Source organism: Mesoplodon bidens (assembly GCF_964165515.1).
Source record: "Mesoplodon bidens genome assembly, chromosome: 7".
Lineage (NCBI taxonomy): Eukaryota > Metazoa > Chordata > Mammalia > Artiodactyla > Ziphiidae > Mesoplodon > Mesoplodon bidens.
Genome location: NC_138164.1, coordinates 113,127,873 through 113,151,457, shown reverse-complemented (window position 1 = coordinate 113,151,457; position 23,585 = coordinate 113,127,873). Strand labels below are relative to the sequence as shown.

General features: G+C 53.9%; 1 protein-coding gene across 1 annotated transcript in view; it reads right to left on the bottom strand.

Moving 5' to 3' along the window:
* Positions 1-9,121: 9,121 nt before the first annotated feature.
* ANO1 (anoctamin 1) overlaps positions 9,122-23,585 on the bottom strand; it is a 167,777-nt gene continuing 153,313 nt past the window's right edge. The window contains exons 24-27 of the mRNA XM_081239285.1: positions 19,028-19,080; positions 16,605-16,789; positions 12,248-12,353; positions 9,122-10,573 (exon numbers count right to left, since the gene is read on the bottom strand). Coding sequence (XP_081095411.1) covers positions 10,325-10,573; positions 12,248-12,353; positions 16,605-16,789; positions 19,028-19,080 — 593 coding nt within the window. The 3' untranslated portion in view covers positions 9,122-10,324. The remainder of the gene's footprint in view (positions 10,574-12,247; positions 12,354-16,604; positions 16,790-19,027; positions 19,081-23,585) is intronic.

The following is a 23,585-nucleotide window of genomic DNA, read 5'->3' as shown; positions in this document are numbered from 1 at the left end:
ACGGGCCCAGCCGCTCCGCGGCATGTGGGATCTTCCCAGACCGGGGCACGAACCCACGTCCCCTGCATCGGCAGGCGGACTGTCAACCACTGCGCCACCAGGGAAGCCCTCTGAGTTACATTTTTATAGAATCACTGGGTAGAACCCAGGAGACTCCACAGTAATCCAGATGAGAGGTGCAGCCTTCTTTTGATTTTGGGCTGTATGTAAACGAGAGGCACTGAGGATGCTTGTAAGGTCTGAGAGATGGAGCGTCCATTGGCTGACCTGAGGAGGGTGTGGGTGGGGCTGAGGCAGGAGATAGACGGGCCCCAGTTTAGACATTTACAACTAACCTCCTGTTTACGCTTTAAAAATAAAGATAATAACAGGAACAGGATAAGCAGCTGGACTTTGTCTCCTGTGGACGCTTCAAGGGAATGGGAACGGCAGAAACAGACAGGGGCTGAGCCATGCTGGCATTAAAGACAAAGAGACCACATGGTTCTCATTCTTGGGGCCAAGGAGACCCCCTCCCAGACTATGCTTGTGCAGAAAGGTTAAAGGGAGGGGGCGCTAGACCATAATATGTTCTGTTAACCTCTCAGAGACCCTTGCGCTGGAATCCATCTTGGCTAAAAGATGCATGTGCACACAGGGGAGGGCACTGAGTCAGACCAGATATGGACTCAGAGCCAGACAAAGCAAGATGATTGGCCAGAGGAAACCTAGAAGAACTTCCCCCCATATAGTTTAAACCACCCCCCAAAGCACACGCCTCTCTCTCTCTCTCTCTCTCAGCCTGCCTGTGCTTTCTATTCTTCTCTCCTAATAAACACTTTACTTGCCTCACGACTTTTCATCTGTTTGCTGATTCTTTCTTCAAAGCAGATGAGAGCCAGGGCCCGGCTCCTAGCCAGTAGTCCCTGGTGGTCTAGTGGTTAGAATTCGGTGCTTTCACTGCTGTGGTCCGGGTTCAATTCCCAGGGAACTGAGATCCCACTTCAAGCTGCTGCTCACTGTGGTCGCTCACAGCCACCTGAGATCAGGGTGAGTTTGGGGGAGGACCTAGTAGAGATGTTGACTGGATAGTGGGATGTGTGGACCAGGGTTCGGAACAGAGATCTGGGCAGGAAATGTGAAGTTGGGAGTATCCTGCAGATAGATGGTGTTTGTGATGGTTAATCTTATGTGTCAACTTGACTAGGCTAAGGGGTGGCTGGATAGCTGGTAAAACATTATTTCTGGGTGCGTCTGTGGGGTGTTTCTGGCAGAATTTAGCGTTTGAGTTGACTAACAAAAGCAGATGGCCTTCCCCAATTTGGGTGGCATCATCCAAACAGAACAAAAAGGCAGAGGAAGGGAGAATTCGCTCTCTCTGCTTGAGCACCATTGCCCCCCTTCCCTCCCCCCCAATTTTCAGGGCTTTAGACTCAGACTGAATCACACACCAGCTTTCCTGGTTTCCAGCTTGCAGATGGCAGACTCTGGGACTTCTTGGCTTCTGTCACTGTAAGTGAGCCAATCTTACAATAAACCTTCTCATTTATCTCTGTATATCCTATTGGTTCTGTTTCTCTTGAGAATCTTGACTAATACAGTATTTAGATCACCCACAGAATGAGGTCACCAATGGAGGGAGAGGAGAAAGAAAAGAGGACCAAGGTCTGAGGCCAGAGGGCAGCTACTGTAAGGGAGACACGGAGGGGCCAGGGAGGAGGCTGGCGTGGGAGGGTTAAACCACATCCCCATCCGCTGGATCCCCAACCCTGCTGCCACATTTCTTGGTCCCCTGCACGTGGCATCTCCTGACATTACTACACATTTTGCTTCTTGCTCTGTTTTTTGCCTGTCACCCCTGCAGAACACTGCAGAAGCGCCCTGCAGAAGCGCCCAGAACACTGGCTGGCACTTCATAGGAGCTCACAAAATATTTCTGACTGAATGAATCTTGTACAAGGCTTGGTTAAGCTGAATCTCCATTAACACAATTATCCCTGCGTCTGACCCACTTCCTCACAGTTTGTAGCCTATCTTTTTATCCTCTTTACATGATCTTTCACAGAGCAAAAATTTTAACTTTTGATGAGGTCCAGTTCATCAAATTTTCCTTTTATGGATTTGATGGTTATAAGGTTATTAAACTGTCTATTTCATCTTAATTGAGTTTTGGTAGTTTGTGCAGTTTTGAGGAATTTGTCCATCTTTCTAAGCCTTAGACTTTATGAGCATGGTGATTTGTAGTATTCCCTTATTTTATGTCTCAGTCCATTTTGTGCTGCTCTAGAAAATTACCATAGACTGGGTGGCTTATACACAACAGAAATTGATTTCTCATGGTTCTGGAGCCTGGATATCTGTGATCAGGGTGCTAGCAGGGTCGCATTCTGGTGAGGGCGTATTCCAGAGTGCAGACTCTGAGTTCTCATTGTAGCCTCACATGGAGAAGAACAGAGAGGGAAGCAAGTTCTCTCCAGACTCTTAAGGGCACTAATTCCATTATGGGGGCCCCATCTTTAAACACTATCACAAGGGGGGAGGGTAGAGTTTCAACATATGAATTTTGGGGGAACACATTCAGTCTGTAACATTATCCTTTTTTTTTGTGGTACGTGGGCCTCTCACTGTTGTGGCCTCTCCCGCTGCGGAGCACAGGCTCTGGATGCGCAGGCTCAGCGGCCATGGCTCACAGGCCCAGCCTCTCCGCGGCATGTGGGATCTTCCCAGACCGGGGCACGAACCCGCGTCCCCTGCATCAGCAGGCGTACTCTCAACCACTGCACCACCAGGGAAGCGCAACATTATCCTTTTAATGGCTATGAGACCTATAATGAACCCTCAATTTCATTCCTGAAATTGGTGATTTGTGGCTTCTCTCTTTAAGTTTCTCTGTCTTGCTAGAGGTTTATTGATTTTATTTATTTGTAATGAACCAGCTTTTTGTTTCAATGATTTTTCTCTACCCCCCCCACACTTTTTATTTCATTTTTTTTTTTGCTTGTCTTGGCTATTTTATTTCCCTCTCCTTGCTTTGGATTTATTTTGCTCTTTTTTTCTTCTAGTTTGTTGAGGTAGACACATAGGCTATTTATTTCTAAGGTAAGCATTTAGTTTTATGGATTTTCCTTTCAACATGACTTTAGCTTTGTCCCACAAATTTTGATATGCTGTGTTTTCATTTTCATTCATTTCTATGTATTGTTATTTCCTCTGGGACTTTCTCTTTGACCCATGGATTATTTGGAAGTATGCTGTGTAACGTACATGTGTTTAGAGATTTTCCTTGTTGTCTTTCTGTCATTGATTCCTAGTTTGATTCCCTTATGGTAGAGAACACACTCTGGATGGTTTCAATTCTTTTAAACTTGTTGAGCTTGTTTTAGGGCCCAGTATGTGGTCTGTCTTGGTAAGTGTTCCCTGGGTTCTTGAGAGAAAAAAAGGGTGCTCTGTTGTCATTGGGTGGCATGTCTATAGATGTCAAATAAGTCCTGGAACACCCCCACCCCAGCCCGCCCCAGGCTCCTTCTCATGCCTTCAAGTATTCTGATAGAAGTTCTGCCCACCTAAAGGATTTCTCTTCACCGCTGTCCCTCAGGGATGCCTCAGAGAGGGGCTGTAGTGCTACAACCGTCCACTTTCAGGGGGTGCCTGTGTATCATGTAGAACCCCCCATAAACCAGGCCTGAGTGTTCTCTTCCTCTGTCAACTGATCATAGGGAACTCCCTGTGAAGCCACAGGTGAACATGAGTGTACAACTGTCTGTTTGAGTCCCTGCTTTAAATTCTTTTGTTTATATATCCAGAAGTGGAATTGCTGGATCGTACGATCATTCTGTGTTTAATTTTTTTGAAAAACCATTGAAGCGTTTCCCGTAGCAGCTGCACCATTTTACATTCCTAACAGCAATGCACAAGGGTTCCAATTTCTCCACAGCCTCACCAACTCTTATTATTTTGTGTTTTTTGGATAATAGGCTTCCTAATGGGTGTGCAGTGGTGTCTCGATGGGTTTGATTTGCATTTCCCTGATCACCATCTTGAGCATCTTGAGTATCTTTTCATGTGCTTATTGCCCATTTGTATGTCTTCTCTGGAGAAATGCCTATTCAAGGCCTCTGCGCACTTTTAACTGGGTTGCTTGTCTTTTTGTTGCTCAGTTGAAGGGGATCCTTTTATATTCCGAATATAAACCCCTAATTAGAAACATGGTTTGCAAATATTTTCTCCTATTTTGTGAATTGCTGTTTCACTGTTGATTGGGTATCCTTTGATGCAAAAAATTCTTAAATTTTGATGAAGTCCAGTTTATATGTTTTCCTTTCACTTGACATTGTCTCTTTAAAAAAATAAAAGAGAAGCCCGCGCACCACAACGAAGAGTAGCCCCAGCTCGCTGCAACTAGATAAAGCCCACGCACAGCAACGAAGACCCAGTGCAGCCAAAAATAAATAAAATGTAAAAAAAAAAAGAAAGAAAATGCATCTTTTGCCTGTTTCATGGATGAACATTGGTCTTTATTCATGAAGACGGTGAACAGAGTTACTTTCCTTTCTTTTTCTCCTGTGTCGTCTCAGTGTGCTCCGGGCTCTTTCTTTTTCTGTTTGTTTTGGTTTTTCTCATTCCTTTCGAAGTCTCTCCTTAGATATTTGGGGATTCTGGGCTTTGCTTGGGGGTAGTTAGTTTTTTCCAAAAACACCCCCCAAAAAAACCCTCCTTCCTGGGGGCAGGGGTACATGGTAGACAGGACAATGGCCCCCAAGGTGTCCAATCCCAATTCCCAGACCTTGTGAACGAGTTAGTTTACATGGCAGGAGTGACTTTGCAGGTGTGATGAAGATGAAGGACTTTGAGATGGGGTGATCATCTTGGGTTATCCCAGGGACCCCACCCATCACGGTCCTCATGAGCGGAGAGCTGGAGAGACAGCCGCGGGAGAAGGGCTGGCCACCATGGCTGGCCTGGAGATGGCGGGAGGGGCCCAGCCCTGCCCACACCTTCCTCTTAGTCCAGTGAGACTTGTGTCAGACATCTGGCCCACGGAACTGTAAGGTAGTACATTGGTGTTTTAAGCCACTGGGTTCGTGGTCATCTGCCCCGGCCACAAAGAGAAAACCTACACAGGCCCCACATGCTGGGTCTCTTTCTTTCCTAAGGGCAGTTCCCACAGACAGCCAGCAGGAGGCGGCAACCACCCACAAGCAAAACCAGACAAACACTCCTGCTGAGGTCAGGATAGCCATCAGGCCAGGGTGACAGCTGGGTGAGGAGGGGTGACCAGAGGGGAGCACCAAGGGAAGCTTCTTGGGTGCTGTAACATTCTGAGTCCTGACTACAGAGGTGTGTGATTTCTGGGGAAATTGATTGTATACTCAAGATCTGTGTAGTTTTCTGTATGTTATACTTCAATAAAAAATGTTGGGGGAGAGAGAGATGAGGGGGAGGGGGCGGGGGTGTGTGGAGAGGGGACAGCAGGAATGGACACACTAAATAAATTACCTGGAAGAGCTTAGGAAATCAGACCTTAGTATGTACAAGGTTGCCTTTTTCCCAGGGGTGCATTCTGACAGGCTCTTGGCAGGGGCAATGTCCACCAGCCCTTCTGAGCAAACCAGGCTTAAAATGCTTGTGCTGAGCCAAGTCGGTGTCTCTGGGCATCAGGTGTATCTTTGCTACAGGCTTCTCTGAAAAAGGCTGTGAGTGAGCAGGGGGTGGGCTACTTGCTGTGGGCATATCTGTGGTCCAGAAGGCACCACACCTTACCTCCCATGGGCCCCTTACCTCCTCCACCACCATCCCTGTCAGCTTGACTCAGGTCCACTTGGCTCAAAGGCAGAAAGGCCTAGTCATCAGTCTTTTTGCCATCCATCCATCCATTCAAATGTCCATCCACCCATCCATGTAACTACCCAACCATCCAACCATTCACCCATCCACCCATCCACTCATCCATCCACCCATCCATCCATTCAAATGTCCATCCATCCATCCATCCATCCATCCATCCATCCATTCACCCATCCACTCATCCACTCATCCATCCATGCAAATGTCCATCCATCCATCCATCCATCTTTCCTTTCTCCCTCCCTCCCTCCCATATCCATCCATCCACCCATCCACCCATCCATCCATCCATCCATCCATCCCTCACTCACTCACTTATTCATTCATTCAGCACTTTCTGGTGACTTCTCCATGCCTGGCACTATGTCAGTGCTGCTTCCTGGCCTCTTTTCTGGCAAGTGTTAGCATTTCTCTACTTTACTGTGGCTCTTACAAAACATGGATGGGTGAATGAGTGTTGCCAAAGTGCGGGGCACACACCACCTGTAGTGGGGGGCACGGGAACCTGCAGGTGAAAGTGTGTGTGTGCTGGGGATGTGGGTGCCAGGGCCAGGGGCTCTGAGTGCAGCCTTGGGGCGGGGACAGCCCTGTCTCAGGCACACACCTTGGCCAAGCTCAGTTCCAGGGAAGCCCACAGCTGGTCCTGGATCCCAGGAAAGGGACCAGGCCTGCGGCTTGTCTCAAAGGGCCAGTGATTCCAGGGGCTGCAGTCTCAGCCACCCCCTCAGCCAGTGGGAGAGTGGGGAGAGGGGCCGTGATAGTCAGAAAGGACACGCACCTTCTAAAGAAGAAGGGCCACCACCGGTCCCCAGTCAAGTGCAAGAACGTGACATGGTGAAAAATACAGCTGTGTCATCAGATGGCGTGATTTCTCAAGAGAACATACAAATCTGGATTTCTATGTGTATGTACCGGGTTTTTATATATTAAATTAACTAAAAAAATTTAACAAGCACTGAACCTATCAAACAGAGGTATCTTGGGCTGATTGCAGCTCACAGCAGCCTCCACCTTCAAGAGAGCTGCTGAGTCCCCATAAGAAATGCTGGCAGGAGCGCCCCCGGCCCCAGACCTCAGGCCCCCTGCAGGTCCTGGCCCTTCACTGTCCGTGCTTGGGGCCCAGCCCTGCCCAGCTCCCACCACACCACTCCAGGGACCAGAAGCAGAAACTGTTCAGTGCTGGGTGCCAGGGGCCTGGGTCCGAGGGATGGCTGTGTAGCCAGCTTGCTGTGTGACCGGAGCAGAGCCCTGACCCTCTCTGGGCTTCACTGTGTCCATCTGTGAAATAATGGCACCATCTGACCCGCTCATCTCTGGGGGTCCTTTCGCTGCCAGATCCCAGGTCTTTGTGATGTTAATCTGTTGGCTTTCTTCCACCCACCTCTACCACCCTCGTCCGAGTCCCATTATTGCTCATCTGAATTTCTGCAACTCTCCTCTGTGGCTCCCCACCCCACTGCAGTGTCCATCCAAAGCCACCAAGACCTCAAAATGTGAATCAGGTCCATCACTGCGCTGGTTAAGACTGCCGGACCCTGCCGTGGACTTACCACCAAGCTTGAGGTCCTCACTAAGCCAGGGGCTGGTGCGAGTTGGTCCCCGATTCCTGCCGCCTCCTGCCCCATCTCTGGCCACCTCCCCACCGTGTCTCCCCTCCAGACATGATGGACTTCTTGCTGCTCCTCCAACTCACCCAGCACACTGCTGCCTCAGGGCCTTTGCACATGCACTCTGCTGCCTGAACCATCCTGCCTTCCTCCAGGGTTTTACATTCTGGCTCCTCCTTGTTCAGACTCCAGGGACCTCCCTGCCCAGCTCGGTCACTCTGAGTGACTCTCAGTCACACCCCTGTTTTATTTTCATCAGCACCTCTTCCTTCCTCTGAGATGATCTGGTGCTGGGTTCATTGTCTTGTTCAGCCTCTGATGCCCACTGCAAGAGGTCATCCCCTGAGGGAAGGGGCTGTGTCTGCCTTGCTCACGGCTTCATCCTGAACGTTGCCTGGATGGATCTCTCTAAGGGGTGCCAAGGAGCCCCGTGATCTTGGGCAAGTCACCTCCCCACTCTGAGACTGTTCGCTCATGTACTCACTGGGGCCAAAGATCCTCCCCCTGGGAGGACCCATGAAAGGGGAGGGCTTCCGGCGATGCTGGCCCTGGGAGCCACCCTCATCAGGACTAAGAAAGAGGTTCCAAAGCTTTAGAAGGAACTTTTACTTTTTAATTTATTTTATGGCCGCCTTGCACAGCATGTGGGATCTTAGTTCCCCGACCAGGGATGGAACCCACACCCCCTGCAGTGGAAGCGCAGAGTCTTAACCACTGGACCGCCAGCAAATTCCCCAGGACATTCTTGACTGAGCAGCAGCCAGGACCTCGTGAGCTTGGGTTTGCTGAGACTTCCCTGGGGACACAGCAGCACAAGGGGCACCCGAGGCCCTCCCTGGCCCTGCAGGTGTGCGGGTTGAGGCCTTGCTGACGTGTGAGTGTGAAAGATAGTCTTTCAGGAAATGATGGTGATTATCGGTAATGAATTAAAGAAAAAGTGCCCCCACTTGCCCAGATGAAAGCACTGGCAACCCTGGGATGGTCCCAAAAAGGTTTTGGGGAAGTTTTAGGTCCACAAAATCCAAAATACTAAAAACTCTGTCGGGTTGCGGGCACCAGGGGTTGGGATTTAGGTATCGTGGAAGAGGCTGCTGGGAAGGTGTGACCACAATTCCCCCCTCCCCGGCACACATATGTGTACAGGCATGCACACACACAGACAAAACAACACAGAAATGCATATGCACGCAAACCACACACGTGTGCACACACAGACACACACACCCATGCACATACTCGTGGACAGACAACGTCCCAGGAACATCCTGAACGAGCCATGTGTCTGGGGCTGAGGATGTGGAGGCTTATGAGTCCCTGCACATTTGCAGGTCCAACCATGGGGCTCTGGGGTTGGCCCCTCGAGTTTCCTGGGGCAAAAGTCACGCGGACAGCGTTTGAGAGGAAGGTGTCATGTATGCAAATTTATTCAGACGAGCGTTCAGCCAAGGTCCTCTGTGGATTTGTGTACATTCACTTTTTAAAAAAAAGAATGGTTTCCATAAAAGGATTTTTGGTAATCACCTCATTTTTAATACAATGTTTATATACAAAAAACCCCATTTCAAACCACTTACTGTACAAGAGAAAGTAGAAGCATCAGATTGCATGACTTTAGCAAATAACAAAAGTCTGCTACACCTACGGACTTCCCCCCTAGTTGACAGCTCACAGGAATGTCAGCGTCTCACCGACCACACGTTCAAGACAGACACATTTATCTTTTTGTCCCTCCCTTCGGTGAAACATTTCTTTTATGTTTCTCTGGGTGCTTGAGAAATTTCAGATCATCGGTTAGTATAATGGCTGCAAACTGAGATCATTCTTATCAGCTATGAGATTTGTTTGCACAAGCTTTTAAAATGATAATAGTCCAACAGTAACATTCCTGTAAGTAAAAATATAGAGAAGTGTTACCAAAATAGAAGCCTTTATTAATAAAAATCTTTGGTATTAACAGTATTTTAAATTCCTCTCAATGATATTTGGTTAGCTAATAAAATAAAAGCCTTTGAGCTACAGAGAAAAAACCCTTACATCCACTGTAGAATTGATTTTTTTAAAAACCCAATAAATATTCTGAAGCTGCAAAAGTACCCCCCAGAAGCCTTAAGACTTCTTGCAACCCTGAAGCCGTCTGCAGAAATGCCTCAGAGGTCATAATCCCTCACTGCCCGTTTTTCTGTCACCCTGAGGTGGGGGAGGCATGTGGCTGCTGGTGGGACCCCAGAGGTGCCGGTTGGCGCTCATTCAGGACACCTGCACCCCGCTAGTTCTCCAAGAGGAAATTCAGAGCTTCCTGGCCCTCTGAGTGGACGGAGCCAGGGCACCTCTCTTTCTGACCAGTGTCTCAGTTTCTGAATCCAGGGAAGGAAAAGGTGATGAAAAATCTCACTTCTTCAACCTAGAGACAGGTGATGTCTTTTGGAACTGGTGTCAGCATCGTTTATTCCTTCTCCACTACTCTGTTTGCCCTCAAATCTCGCACCAGCTTTTGTCTCATGCCTTGGAATACCACCTTGCCTCTCTCTTAAGGCATCGGGAGGATTAAAGAAGATGTCTTCTGGGGGCTGCTTCTCACCGCTAACGGCCAAGGAGACCCCAGACTCCAAGCATCGCTGCCGCAAAGCGCCTGCATCCGCTGTGTATCACCCTGTCCCCATTAATCATTCTGATTAACCTTGAATACTAAAGATAACAGAATTCCCTGCCTAATGGTCTTGTGCAAAAACAAGAGAAAAAAAAAAAAACAGAAAAAGACGGGGAAATGTTGTTCTATCAGAAGAAAGTGGTCTTCCAGGCTTGCCACAAACCCAGGAGCCACTGGGCCAGGGGGTTGTGAGAAGTCGCCTGCCCCGGGAGAGGGTGCGCGCGTCGTCGACAGGGATGCCCAGCAGCTACAGGGCGTCCCCGGGGAAGTCGGGGCTGTCCGGTGGGGCAGGGGGGCTGGGGCTGTGGTTGCTGAAGGGCTCCGCTTTCTTCCGGTCCTTCTCCATCCACGTGTCCAGCAGCTGCTGCTTGCCCTGCTCCTCCCTCATGAAGAGCTCCACCATGAGGAGCTTCTCCTTGTGCATCTGCTGGCTGATGTCCTTGGGGATGTCAGGGATGACCCAGTCCACAAAGTCGCTCATGAACATGACCAGGTTCTGGAAGGAGAGTCAGCATCAGGGGGTGGGAAGGAGGACCCGGGAGGCACTCCCACTTCCACCTGCACCCCAGCTGGCAGTGCCTTGTCCCGTCGCACCCCGGCCCCAGGACCTCAGGCACAGCTGGACTTCCCAGGCCTCGGTTTCCCGGAAGGTATAAATGAAACAGGAAACCAGCCAGGGGGGGCCTCCGGGGGCCGACTTTCTTGAAAGAATCTGAGCTCAGTAAATAGGAAATGTCTCTGAGTGATTTTGAATCTCTTGGCTGGGAGGCTTAAGAAATGATCTGATGGGTTACACATCACCAAATACAACAAGTGTTAAGGCTTTAAGGGAAAATAGTCAAAATACAAAGAGCCCAGAAACGCAGGGAGCTTAAACTGTCTCTGATGATTCCGCAGGCCGTTCTGTCATTTGTAAGGTCTCCCGGGATCACCCTGAACGTTTGCCGCCTCCCTGGATGCATTTCTGCTCCATAGGGTGCAAATGAGTGGGCTTTTACGGACAAATGGAAATCTCTGGTTTTTAAACTTCCGTCTGACCGGCACTTGTTAGTGCGTATGGCTGAGTTAGTGACCTTGTCATGGAAGGTGCTGGTGCCCCCCCATCCACCATCACCTTTCTGGGTTAACGCTCCAAGCCCCCAGTTGTGGTGGGTGCTGGCCACTAAGGCTCACAGAGGCTCGTCTCCAGGGAACCATCCCCCCAGTCTCCCTGTTCCCAGCCTGGATGGCTGCAGCCAATGACTGGCCAGGTGGGCAGACTAAAGGCCCTCTTTTGCATCAAGGTGGGCCCACGTGTGTGGTGGGTTTCATGCTCCAGCCCAGACCCCCTCCCAGCTGAGCTCCGTGCCCCCAGCCCCTTGCAGGGCCTTCCCTCAATGACCGGCCTGCACCAGAATCCTTGGGTCAGGCTCTGCTTCTAGGGAACTGGGCCCCAGACACTAGTTCTGGCTCCAGAGGGTTATGGAAAGCTGGCGGACAAGGCAGTGGGGCCTCGGGGGCCGGAAGCCCTGCCAGGGGCCACACTGTGTAGAAGGGGCAGGGCTGGGGCTTGAACCCAGTTCCTGGATTCCAGGTTCTGGGAGCCACACAGGAGGGCAACCCCAGCACGGCCTCCCCGGCTGGGACCTCAGTGCCACGTGCATCAGCTACTCCCCAGTCTGGGGTCCTGTCCACTGGGAATCGCTCGGGCCTCAGAGTTAGCCCCACTCCCCAGAGACTGGGCCAGGCGAGGCCAGGTCCCCTGCCTGCTGCGGGGGGCAGGGGGGCGCTGGGGTCAGCTGGGAGCCCACTGCCCTCCTGTCCCTGCCAGCCCTGTCCACCGGGGCGTGTCTCCTGCTGCACAGTGACAGGGGACACTGAGGTGGGTCCCTCCCAGGTCTCCTTCAATAAAGACGCCTTGCATTTAACTAAACCTGCGTTCCCTGAACGACCCCAGTCCTTCCGGCACACCCCTCCCGCCTTCCTTTAACTGAGGAGGGTCTGGGACCTGTCCTTGCCCAGGGCCTGGGGTCACCAGTGCTCCCCACCCTTGGGTACCCAGGGCAAGTCCTCCAGCCTCTGAGCCCCCGACGCTGGCCAGCTCCTGTCCTCCTGACCCTGTTCTGGGCATAGAGCACCTCCTCGGTGCCTCAATTCCCAAACCTTCTGGAAGCAGACAGGGCCCTCGCACCTGGAAGACGATGACAAAGGCCAGCCGGGCGGCCAGGACGGCCCAGAAGTCCTTGGAGATGTCGTACTTGTGTTCCGACCATGGTGGTTCCCGGTAATCTTTGTACCTGCAAAATGGAGGTGGGTCTTTGACAGGAACTGGGGTCTGGCCGCACCGAGGGGCTTGTGAGTGTCAGGAAAGCCTGAGTCGGACCCTGGGCCAACTGTAGGGCAGCACCCTCCCGGGAGGAACAGGCCCCCCTCCAGCCCACTCACACACCCAGGGAGTCTCCCCATGTTGGAGGGGGTGCCAGCACCCACGTGGGCTGGGCAGGCCAGAGGGGCATCCCCATAAGTCCAGCCGTGGGCCCATAGAAAGGGGCTCTGGGACCATCTGGTCCAGGGTTCCAAACTGTTGAAGGCAGTGGAGCCCATTTTCCCAAAAGAAATCCCAGCTGAGACTCTGGCAGGTCACACAAAGCAAGTGGGGCCTCCCTGGTTGAAGAGGGGTGGGGTCCCTAAGCCTAGAACCTCAACCCAACCCCCATCATCCACAAAGCTCCAGGCAGGGTTCCCTGAAATCCAGTTCTCCAGTCTCGACCCTCTCTGTCAGGGAAACTATTGGAAAAAATGAAACGTTTTCTCAAAGTAGACCTTGTACGACGTTAACCATACAGTTGGTGTGGTCAGGGCACCAGGGAACTGTCCCCAGGCCCACCCTGCCCCACGGGGCCCAGCGCCCAAGGGGTATGTCTCTCCCTCTCCCAACTGTTAGCTCCTTATCTCCGTGTAATAAATACCAGCCCACCCCTCTTCTCATCCTTCCAGACATTGCCCACGAGCGCCTGCTGGGAGACAAGTCTGCTTACTTCCCTGGCCCCCACGGTCCCACCTCTGTCCCTCATGCAGCGGGAGTGGTGGGTGCCTCCTGGGCTTCAGGTCTGCCTTTTTCTCAGAGGCCCAGAGATGCCTGACGTGAGGCAGAGTGATGATGAGAACCCGGGTTCTGTCCCCACCAACCGCCCCCAAATTTGGGGGGTGCTTGGTTTTAACGGGGCTGACCCCCTGTGTGGGAAAAGCTTCCCTAAAGCTGTGTGAGGAAGCCATGGCCGGGGTGGCTTCTAGGTGCTGGGCTGCAGGTGTGCCCTGCTGGTTACTGAAAAGCTGAGGCCCAGCTGGGGAGACCAGGAGAGGAGGCACCTAGCTGTGTGGGCACAGGCCTCGCATAGACCCAGAGCCGGCTCCCGCCTTGCTGTGCGTCCCTGCACCATTGATTGGCCTCTCTGGGCCTCGGTCTGGCATTCCCTCACTTAGTCACGTCGCAAGTATTTATTGAGCAGCTACTGCATGCCCCTGCATTCCAGGGGCAGAGCTTGCGGGGGGCACAGACAGGGCCCCTCACCCACAGAGCTTTGTGTCTGAGGGAGCTGGATGGGAGCCTCGGAGGGCCTGTTCAGAACTAAGCTGCCAACCCCAGAGATAGGATTGGGCTGGGAACACACCCTCTGGTGCCAGATGCTGAACCACGCAGAAGATGCACCACCTGATCTCCGATGGGAACAGGCATGCCCTGTTCTCCCAGCGTCAGAAGCCATACACATTTTCTCTTCCCTCTTCTTTCTGTTCTCAAGGCCAGCTGCACCAGGATGCTGGGAAATGTGTTTGGGTCACCTGGCAAACTCCTATGCATCCCTCAAAGCCCACTTACATAAGAACTGTCCAGATGCCAACCCCCACCACCTGCACTGACCTCTATCAGAGATGATCTTACAGTTTTCCTTGCTTTGCTCTTGTGCTAAGCCTGCCAGCTCTCCCTGGGGAGAATAATAATGCCCTCTCTGGGGCTGCTGTGAGCATTCAATGAGACCATGTCTGTTTCAGTGCAGGAATAAATGGTAGCCAGCAGTGGTCACAGCACTCAGCTCTGCTAAGCTGCCTCTCCCATACCTGCTGCCCCAGGCTGGGCTGGGTGCTGCTCCTCCCACAGCCAACTCCTCTGGGAGGCGGCTTGACAGGGGAGCGGCCGGCAGCACGGAGCTCACGGCACCTACAGCACTGAATAGTGGGCAACGGTTGGGTGGGCCTGGCTAAAGCCCGAATCCCAGGGAGCAGAGTGGACTGGCCCATGGCCTTCCTTCTCTGTGGGGGTAAAAGTAACAAGGCTCTCACTTAAAAGCCAGGTCTCTGCTCTGTCTCCTCGGCCTCCCCCTGCGTGGCCAGGACTCCTGACCGATGCATGGATGGGGAGCTGCTTCCGGGGGCTGGATGCCCGATGCCCGATTCTTACCCAGGAAACACCAGCACTGACATTTCTGAGGGAATTTATAATAAAATGTCCACCTATATCCCGGCCTTCTTTGTTCTAAATCATTCTTCCTCTAAAATTCATTTGGAGTTAAATAGGTCGGCCTGAGTGTGTTCTTGGCGTGGGATCTTCAAACAAAGCGAGAGAAGTGCAGTGCTGGCTGAGAAGCGGCAGGGGTCCTGGGCCGGAAGCTCGGGGGTCTCTGGGGCCCGTGCCTGAGGAGGATGGGGAGGAAGGGACCTTGAGTCCCTGCCCTTGACCCCCAGCTCTCCAGGCAGACCCTGCCCGAGGCGACCACGCGGGGGGTTGAAGAGGATCACCTGGGCCTTTCCTGTGATGTACGTGCTCACATACATGTGCCTTGAAACATGCGGTGGGTGGGATTCTGAAAAGCGGGAAGCATGTCGTGTTGCATGTTTGTGTGTCACCTGCCCTTTCTCGTTGGCAGGCCTGGCTGTACCGGGTCCCAGAGTAGGTGTGGTCCCTGCCCTGACACAGAACACATGGCACCTCGTGTAATTTCTCTTTCATCACTCGGGGTCAGCCGGGCACATCTGCTGTTGCAAAGCCATCAGTAGCACCTATGCTGGATAGGTCTGCCTGCCTGTTCCAATGACCGCACGCGGTGCTGTTTTTCCATTTCTTGGGCCAGTTTTTTTTTTTTTTTTTTGCAAGCAGCCACATGCCACTGCTTGTTGCCGTCAGCACCCTGGACCCTGGTGGTCTCCTCCGCTTCCTGCTACTAGGGCAGGGGTATGAAGACAGACAGGTAAACTTGATAGAACTATGGGCAAAGTAAGAGTAAACAGCCTTGGGGTAAATCATCCGCCCTACGCAGAAAGGGCTGCGCGTCATCGCGTGGGCTTTGTGACACGTGTTCTGGCCCTTGCAGTCTTTCGTGTTCTGAATCTCAGCTGGGCTGGAGGCGGTTCGGACTGCCAACAGATGCTGAGCATGCCCCACTCTGCCTCCCCGGTCTCAGCCTCACGGCAAAGCCCGTGGCCAATCACTCCACAGTCCTCTGTTTCCTGACCCAGGATGCCGTGCCCCTGCCTGCTCCTTCAGTCCTACCGTCCACCACGTTTCCCTTTACGCTTTACGCTCCAGAACAGGCTACAGTTTCCCACCCACAGACACCCCTGCTCACCACTCTTCTTTTACCCACCTTGCCCCTCCCCTTGGAGTGACCCCTACTGCCTCCACCCTCTACCTGGGCTTCCGGCTACTATCACCCCTTTAACTCGATCTGTTTATGCTTCTGTTGCCCCTGCACAAAGTCCCTGGGCAGCAGGGGTCATGTGGCCCACTCCCGAGCCCCCAGCCCTGAGCCCCCAGCCCCTAACCCAGCCAGGCTGGCACGTGGAAGACGCACAGCGAATAGCCAGGCCTGGCTCTGCCCCTCACTCGTGCCCCCCTTCCCCACCTCCGTCTTTCCTGGGGTGCTCCCTGCCTGCCCTGAGTGTCTGGCCAGCTGATGGGGCCCCGCAGGTTGGACCCTCTCAGACATCTGTTGCTTTTGCCTGCCCAGCACCCAGCACCCCAGTTTTCCTTGGGATGCCCCCAAATCTATGGCCATGACTCCATACCCTGGCACACGACCCAGACCTAGCCAATAAGAGCCCCGCACACTCTGGCAACAGTGATTGGTTCAGGGATGGGCCTCTGACCCAAGACAGGTCATTGAGACTCAATCCTAGGACTTTTGCCGACTAGTGGGGAAGAAAGCCTCCCCTACTGGGACTGCTGAGCAGAGAGGACTGCTGGGGGACACTTACTGCCTGTCAGGAAATGACTCCCACATGCAGGAATGTATAAAATTGGGAGGCAGTGTCAGAATGGGGCCGGATGACAAACGGCAGCCCCTGGATCCAGCTGTGCCTGAAGCCTACCATGGACTTCTTAGTTAAAGAACTAATAAATCACCTCCTACCCCCACCCCAGGGATATTTTTTTTTTCCCTTGATGCAAGATTGAGCTGTTCTGTGATTTGCCCTGAAAGAATCCTGGCTTGAACTGGGGTTTTCGCAGAAGCCCACCAAATGGGGCTCTTTAAAGAGAGCTGCCTGGGCGGTACCTGCAGATCTGCACCTCGTAGCCCAGGTCTAGGGGGTCGTTGGGGGCCGTGCCGTTCTGGAAGTCGCTGACATTGAAGGAGGAGAGGGTGTGGTTGACGAAGCCGTGCATGGTCCCGTTCTCACTGTACATGTAGAGGTACACCAGGCGAGGGATGAAGTCCGACGTGAAGGAGATCACGAACGCCTGGGGCGGGGAACAGAGCAGTGAGTGCGGACGCCACCCGGGACGGGGAGGGGGACGTGCCCCACCTGAGCCAGGGCAGCGCTGGCCCTGGGGCCCGGCCATGTGACCCAAGTTGGCAAACATGACCTCATGGCCTTGGCTCGTCAAGTGACAAATGAAGGGTTGGGGGCATTCCTGTCAGCCCCTCCAGCACCTTGAGGAGAGGGCCTGGGGGCTGGGAACAGGGCACCCCTGAACGAGAAGGCTTGGGGACAAATGCTGGCTGCCTCTCACTGGCTGTGTGGCCCTGGACAAATCGCCTGACCTCTCTGTGTCTCCATTTTCTCTTATCAACCAGGGCTAACAGTGCCCACTCTAGATGCTTCTCCTTCCTGGCTTGTTTGAGAGCATGGCAGGGAAGGAAAGTGCTTTGTAGATTGTGAAGTTCAGACCCAGCTCACCCTATTCTAGAGCAGTCCCCGGGGCAGCATAGTGTAAGGCCAGTATCAGAGCATGGACCCGACGGCCTGAGGTAAAGTCCAGCTCTGCCTCTTGTTGGCTGTGTGACCTTGGGCAAGTCACCTGACCTCTCTGTACCTTGGCTGTATCACCTGAAAGATGGGGCAATGACCCTCTGCCTCCATGGGCCGTGTGTGCACTAGTGGGTGGGTGCACTGAATGGGCTTAGAAGGGCCTGGAGCATTCTAGATGCTCAATAAATGTTAGCTGCTATTATTATTGTTGCTGCTGGTTGTTCTCACGAGACATCCAGCTTGTTCCTAGCTGTTCTGCTCTCAGCGCCCCCATGCTCATGCCCCAGAGGGGCTGTACCTTGGTGTTTCCAGCCTCTCCCCATCAAAACGTGCCCCCAGCTCAGCCTGGGTCGGGGTGTGGAGCTGTCGCCATCCAGTGTGCAAGCTCAGCCCATGGCCTCCCTTTATAAGTGGGGTTTCAAAGCCTTAACCCAGCGGGACTGGGTGGCTGACAGGGAGCTGTCAGCCAGCAGGGAAAGCAGATCCAGGGCTCTGAGGGTCCCTTCTCCTGGGTGGAGCATCACTTCCTGTGCCATGGGGACTGAGTGTCAGGGCCTCACTGTGACCCTGACCCAGCACTGTGACCATCTGCTCCAGGGAGCTGCCTGCCCGCCCCCCGCCCCCCGCTCCATCCCTGACCCTACAAGGCGCAAGGTGGCAGCTTCTGGGGGGCTCAGGCTTGGCCGGCTGGTGGAGGGGTTAGGGTCACAGGGCTGAGGTGTTGCAGAACCCCTGGGGTTCTCGTGTCAGGAAGGCGTGGACCAGATGCTGGGGCAGGGCCGTGGAGGGCGGGGCACTGTCCTCAGCAAGCCCGTGTGTCTGTGCGTGCCTGTGTGCGTGTGTGTGTGACCGGCAGGTTCCTCTTCGCTCCGTGTTTCAGGATTTCTCAAACTTTCTTTAAAGAGCGGGCATGAGTTTCACATAAAGGGGGAAAGTTAACTTTATTTTTTTGGCCGTGCCGCGTGGCTTGCAGGATCTTAGTGCCCCGACCAGGGATCGAACCCGTGTCCCCTGCAGTGGAAGCACGGAGTCTTAACCACTGGACCTCCAGGGACGTCCCAAAATTAGCTTTTTTTTTTTTTTTTTCTTTTTGCGGTATGCGGGCCTCTCACTCTTGTGGCCTCTCCCGTTGCGGAGCACAGGCTCCGGACGCGCAGGCCCAGCGGCCATGGCTCACGGGCCCAGCCGCTCCGCGGCATATGGGATCCTCCCAGACCGGGGCACGAACCCGTATCCCCTGCATCGGCAGACGGACTCTCAACCACTGCGCCACCAGGGAGGCCCCAAAATTAGCTTTTTTAAAAAAGAGCAGAAGAGTTGCTAATGAGGAATCTCTGTGTCTCTCTCTGTCTCTGTGTCTCTGTGTGTCTCTCTCTCCCGCCCTCCCTGTCTCTGTCTCTCTCCCTCCCTGTCTGCCTCTATCTCCTTCTCTTGTTTGTTCTCAGGAATTGGGAGAGAGGGGGCTTAGGGGCCAAGGTGGGCATGGTGGAGGGTTTTGCCCCCGGTTGCAGAGAAAGGCCGAGGAGATTTTGTCATTCCCGCCAGAGCCCGCCCCACCCCTCAACAGGACCAAGGGATGCTTCTGAAGAGGAGAAGCTCCTGCCAGCTGGGAACCACGCCGAGGCTGGAGGTACGGACCAGCTCCCTGGAAGGGGAAGGGGCGCCCGGCCGCATGGCAGCTCGGCCGGGCTTCCTGGCCGAGGTCCTGACGTCACCGGTCACTTACGTTGATTATGACAGCAAGCTTCCCGACGCCTCTGAGGATATTGTACCAGATTCCTGGGGAAGGGAAGCACAGGTTTAAAGACCCCCTTGCCCTGGCTCTCAGGAACTCGGGCTAGCAGGCAGCAGCCCGGCCTTCGCAGGGGCCGGTCTGGTCCTTTTCTGGGGCAGGTCAGACACGTGGTAACAGGGAATTGTTTGGGGAGGGCCTGGGGGAGCCTGGCTGACAACAGAGCCCATGGCTTGTACTGGCTCATCAGCTGTTTGTAAGCAAACTGTGTAGCTTCTCAAAGAGGTGCTTAGAAACATCTGGTCCCTGGTTCTGAACAATCTCCTGTGAAGCTGCATAAACTACTGATCGGCTTGGATGGAGCCTTTTTCTAGAGAGACAAAGATTCAATTTGGATGCAGCTCCTGCCCCAAAGAGTCCACGCAGCAGTAACTGGAGACTGAAACCACGAAGTCTGATGTCCTGTGAATTTTCCGTAGCTCTAGTGCCAGGAAAACTGAATCTAGGGACAGGCCAGATGCAGGGCGAGTGTCAAGGAGCAAAGCCAGGGCCCCTGGCTGGTGAGGCTGGGACCACGGCCTGGGTATAATGACTGGACAGCCGTGTGGTACAAACCATTTCCCGTCTGGATGTCCCCTTGTTCCCATCACCCCAAGGTGCAGCACTGCACCTAATCACAGGTGAACAGAAGGATGATTACACAGCACCTGGAGAGTCATGTGCTGCCCCACTGGCCTCCCTCCCAGCAGAGACAAGAACCAGAAAGCCCAGGAAGGAAGCCCTTTACCCAGGGCTAGCCCCCCTCCTTAGGGCCTCAATGCTGCGACTCCTGGGAGGGCTCCCAGTGCCCCTGCGCCCAACCTGACCGCGTTCCTATCAGGCTAGGCACACATCATCGAAAAGCTGGGGCTGGAATCCTGTCCCAGGCACTTTCTCTCCCTGCCCGGAGCCAGATCTGAGTGGTGACAACGGCACTTCTCAGGAAGGGCTGGAGGGGACAGTGGCCGGTGGTTGGGGGTCTCTACCCAGGGCACATAGAGCTGCTCATGGGTGTGCCTGCCCTCGCAGTGAGTGCCCATCTCGGGGGTGTATGCTTGGGGGTCTGCAGAGACAGCAGGAGTTCAGGCCCATGTAGCCCAGAAGCTGGAAACCGCAGGCTGGGACCCAGCACCCGAGGTCTGCCGTGAGGGGGCTCCCCAGCCGCCGCCGGAGACCACTCCACGAAGCAAGCACTTACGCTGCCCGCTGCAGACTTTCTGCGGGGCCTCGCGGGAGTAACGCTCACCTTCCTGCCCATCAGCCATCCGTGCAGGCTATCACCAAACCCGAGATGGGAAGTTCGTCCCGGTTCTGTTGGGTCTTCCCACGAGGGCAGCGGTTTTTGATTCACTTCCGCGCTGGAGCAGTGGCAGGGCGGTCACGGGGCCTGCACTCCTCGGGGTGCTAGATCCACCCACCCTTCCCGTCTCTTGCGAAGGAAGCACTGAAGGTGCAAGTGAGCAGGAGGCAGCTCCTTGGGCAACGCATCCTTAGAAAATCAGCGCTGTGCACAGCCCACCCTCACGGCTGGCCGTCTCGGGGGCTGGGAGCCCTTCTGGAGACTCTGGGCTCCCGGGGAGGCTGTGAACTGCACATCCGTCATCCCTCCTGGGCCTAGCACGCAGCCTGGCACGTGGGGCTGGGTGCTGTTGGGTAAATGTTGGCTGAGTGACTGTATGAACGTAGAAAGCCCTTCCAACTAGGCTTCATGCCCGAGCAGAGGTTGCCACATCCAGGTGCATGGGTGTTTCCTCGAGCTTGCCCGCTACTTAAAAAATGCTGGTGGGAATGTAAACTGATACAGCCACTACGGAGAACAGTATGGAGGTTCCTTAAAAAACTCAAAATAGAGCTACCATATGACCCAGCAATCCCACTCCTGGGCATATACCCTGAGAAAACCATAATTCAAAAAGAGTCATGTACCACAATGTTCACTGCAGCACTATTTACAATAGCCAGGAGATGGAAACAACCCAAGTGTCCATCATCGGATGAATGGATAAAGATGTGGCACATGTATACAATGGAATATTACTCAGCCATAAAAAGAAACGAAATTGAGCTATTTGTAATAAGGTGGATGGACCTAGAGTCTGTCATACAGAGTGAAGGAAGTCAGAAAGAGAAAGACAAATATCGTATGCTAACACATATATATGGAATCTACGAAAAAAAAAAAAAAGGTCATGAAGAACCTAGGGGTAAGATGGGAATAAAGACACAGACCTACTAGAGCATGGACTTGAGGATATGGGGAGGGGGAAGGGTAAGCTGTGACAAAGCGAGAGAGTGGCATGGACATATATACACTACCAAACGTAAACCAGATAGCTAGTGGGAAGCAGCCGCATAGCACAGGGAGATCAGCTCGGTGCTTTGTGACCACCTAGAGGGGCGGGATAGGGAGGGTGGGAGGGAGGGAGACGCAAGAGGGAGGGGATATGGGGACATACGTATATGTATAGCTGATTCACTTTCTTATAAAGCAGAAACTAACACACCGTTGTAAAGCAATTATACTCCAATAAAGATGTTAAAAAAAAAAGATACAATGCAAATAAAAAAAATGTTGATGGATGTTTACAGATCAGGATGATGTATTTTTCACGCAGGCTCAGCGGCCATGGCTCACGGGCCCAGCCCCGCGGCATGTGGGATCTTCCCGGACTGGGGCACAAACCCGTGTCCCCTGCATTGGCAGGCGGACACTCAACCACTGCACCACCAGGAAAGCTCGGAATGGTATATTTTTAAAAAAGTGAAACTTGCGGCTTCTAAAGGAGCCTCAGCTCTGGGTCAGCAGCGGGCTGGTATCTCCATTACAACAGTTGGCCGTGGCAGGCAGTGGTGCCTCCTTCAGGCCACACAATGCACTGCAGGTCTCTCTGTACCAAGGCAACTCCCTTTATCACCACCAGTCGCTTAGAGAAACATTTATCCAAACCCAGACCTGACTAAAGTGGGGAGACAAACCCCCCCGAGCATTGGGTGTTTCAAGGGAGCTGGGAACAAGCACGCCTGCTGCGTACGTTTTGTCCACTCCTTCTTGCGGCCCCGCCTGGCACCGAGGGCTCTGAGCTTGAGAACTCCGAGTGGGGGGCCGGGGTGCCAGTGAGCCGGGCAAGTTGAGGTTTCCGGGCATGGGGCTGCCTCGTGGGGTGGCTCCTGAGCACAGCAGGAGGAAACGAGTCTGCGGCCGGCCCAGGGAGCGGCTCAACGGGCCGAGACAGGTGACAACAGAAAATGGGGCTGCTGAGGTGGGAGACGGATGGGCCAGCGAGAGCTTTCCACGGCCCAGGGCTGAGCCGGGCTTCCAGGTCCTGCAGTGCCTTTATGTCCAGGCCGACGGTCCTCTGTGCGATCCCCACCCTAGAACCGTGGGCTCCTGTTGAAAAAGTGCAAAACCCGGACGCCGCTCCGGCCCGCCGGATCAGCCTCTTTTGGAGCCTTGACCCTCCGAGTTATTCAGACACACACTCTGCACTCCAGGATAAGGACCGTTGCTCTGACAATCTCGAGGTACAAGGGGCTGATGCTGTTAGGGACAACGCTTGGCTTCCTTTACGAAAATCTCGCGGGGGGAGATGCCTCATTTCCATCTGCCTTCTTCATCAAGGCATCACTGCTGTCCCAGGAGACGCTAAGCCCCATTTCCAAGCACACGTCAGGGAGGTGTTTAGACGTGCCTGTCAACTCTCAGCACCCAGGAGCTGAGCTCAGGCAGAGTTCCTCACTCGGAAGGCTCTGAAGAATGAGCATGAGGGCAGGAAGCACGTTGGTCTGGAGTCAAAGGTCAGGACTGGGATGCTGGAGCCGGTTCCCACGTGCGCACGGGGCTGGGTCCCCGCAGCCACTCGCCACGCTCCCCCCCCACCTCCAGGGCCAAGCAGGGCAGTCGCGGCGCTTATGCTTTGTGGCAGAGCTTCCTCCAGACACTCCTGGCGCCGTGGGTGCAGGTCATGGGGGCCACTGGGGCTCTCTGTCCCTTAAGGGCCCTGCACGGATCACAGGAGGAATACAAAAGCCTCTTCAAGGAAAGGTTACCGTGGAGGAGGCCATAAACAAACCCAGATTATGCTCCAACTGACCAGGCAGGAACCAGGAAGAGAGCAGCCAATCCGTAAGGACTGGGAAAAATCGAGGAGCCGTGAGCGGAAACCCTGAGGATATGATCCAAGCCCTGCTCATGGTGGGAACGACAACGCCCACCAGGGCCGCGGAGGGCCGGTGGCAGCGTGGCGCCCTGGTGCTCCCTTCCACCCTGGGGGGCTGCAGGGTCTGCGTGCTGCTACAGGACACGGCCATGGCTCTGCCAGGCACAGATGCCAAAGCAAACTCTGGCCGCTGTGGACACGCCTGGGGCCTCCGGGCACCTGAGAATTGGGCCTTTGTAAGCAACAAGTGGCGGGAGGCGACGCTCTTTTCTTCACGGCCACTGGGCACGGGCTCAGGATTCCCAAGGACTGTCCAGGGAGTGCCTGGCGGGCTGACCGTCTGCCCCATCCAGGCC